This window comes from Etheostoma cragini, chromosome 18, assembly GCF_013103735.1.
Source record: "Etheostoma cragini isolate CJK2018 chromosome 18, CSU_Ecrag_1.0, whole genome shotgun sequence".
NCBI lineage: Eukaryota > Metazoa > Chordata > Actinopteri > Perciformes > Percidae > Etheostoma > Etheostoma cragini.
Window position 1 is genome coordinate 3,341,477 of NC_048424.1, and position 1,957 is coordinate 3,343,433.

The following is a 1,957-nucleotide window of genomic DNA, read 5'->3' on the forward strand; positions in this document are numbered from 1 at the left end:
CTCTGTGACAGTAAACTGAATATCTTTGTGTTGTGGACAAACAAGACATTTGAAGACGTCCTCTTGGGCTTTTTGGGAAACACTGATCCACATTTTTTACCATTTTCTGACACTATAGACTAAAACAACTACTAGATTACTCAAGAACAATAATAAAAATAACCTTTCTTTAGCTGCAGCCCTATTATAAAGGTCCACCTGTTTTTATTTAAAGGATGTAGTTGAGAATATCTATTTCTCTGTAAGCTTCGGTGAACGCCCACGCTCTTGCTCGCCCTAACCTAACCTCGCCTTTTGTCCTAATGGCGTGCTGGGCTGATGTTTGCCCTTCTGCGTGTCTTCCAGGTGGCTGCGCCATCAAGAACCAGTCGAGTCAGACGCTGGAGCACTGTGCCGAGCTGCTGGGACTGGAGGAGGAAGACCTGAGAGTCAGCCTCACCTCCAGGGTCATGCTCACATCAGCAGGGGGCGCCAAAGGAACGGTCATCAAGTAAGAGGCACACACACACACACACACACACACACACACACACATTTTAAAACAATGTTCAATTGTGGTTTATGGGAAATAAGGTGTGTATCCTAGATACAATTTGTGTACAACAAAAAAGGTCTGTTAAAAAGGTACAAATTGGATGGATGGATAGATGGATAGATGGATAGATGGATAGATAGATAGATAGATAGATAGATAGATAGATAGATAGATTGAAACTTAATGAAGCCCCAAACTGTTCTTTAGGCGTCACTTTGAGGAGCCCCGACCCCCCCCAGGTTGAAAACCACTGCACACAAACCCATAACACATTGACTCATTAGCTGTTGATGTTATATCTGGTCTGATCCACAGGGATGCATATACAGCAGGCATGAGTATGCACGCACGCACGCACACACACACAGATGTATTGCTTGTCTTGTTATCGTTGTCCGGAGAGATGAGCAACACTTAATTTCTTCAGTGTCCATCATAACGTACAGGAGAGTGAAAGGAGGCTCAGAGGGGCTGGTTAGCAGCGTCAGAACAGCTGGCTGACTTGCCTCCTCGTCCTATCGTCCAGAAACGTGATCGCAGATAAACTCCAGAGCAAATTTACATGTTTTCATCCAACATTTATTCTCAATTAAGTGATCAGCCATCTGGACTTCCAGTGAAGCGTCTGGATGCTGGAAGTTGTTTGATTTGAAAAGTTCATAGAGGTAATTTTTCTTACTTCTTAGCCTCGGGCACTTTTACTTCTGTTGGTAGCTTCCAATGTTTCCCAGAAGGCTTTGTGACAACCTCAGTTGACACTTCTGCAGTAAATGTTTCTCAGTACGAAAGTTAAGTATACATACACATATTAGATAGCCTTTATTATTAGACTTACGGTCTATGATATAGATATAGATATATAGATATATATACAACAAACTATTTTTTTTACAAATAATTAAACAGAGGAAAGACAGGAGGGATGCAGGCAAAACAACGCACGTAGAAACAGACATACACACACACACACACACAGACAGGCACAAGACAAGGGACAAAACACCTGCGCAAGTTAGAGATCTGTAGGTGACCTCACAGATTCAGCAATGCACCGCCACGTATTCAGAGTCTTCCCTGGGGTACCATTTATCCGCGCCGTGGACAGTTCCAAATTAGACCACATCCCGGTAGGAAAGGGTCCACGTGCGGATAGACAGGTCGTGTGGTGTTTTCTAGCGGGTGGCAGTTATCCTCTTTGCAGCTGTAAGTCCAGCAAACACAGCACATTTTCTGAGTCCCGGAGAGCTGAAAGGCTGATGGGTCACAGTGACATTAAATAAAGCGGAGATTTTGGATGCAATACTGTTCCAGAACTGACCAGCGTTAGCACACTCCCAGAACATGTGTAGATACAGTGGGTACGGAAAGTATTCAGACCCCTTTAAATTTTTCACTCTTTGTTTCATTGCAGCCATTTTCCAA

At 43.5% G+C, this 1,957-nt stretch overlaps 1 protein-coding gene across 6 annotated transcripts in view; it reads left to right on the top strand.

The window, feature by feature from the left end:
• Positions 1–1,957, top strand: part of myo6a (myosin VIa) — a 122,507-nt gene that overhangs the window by 43,104 nt on the left and 77,446 nt on the right. For all 6 annotated transcript variants that reach the window (XM_034899852.1, XM_034899853.1, XM_034899854.1 and 3 more), the window contains exon 12: positions 346–490. In XM_034899852.1, coding sequence (XP_034755743.1) covers positions 346–490 — 145 coding nt within the window. The remainder of the gene's footprint in view (positions 1–345; positions 491–1,957) is intronic.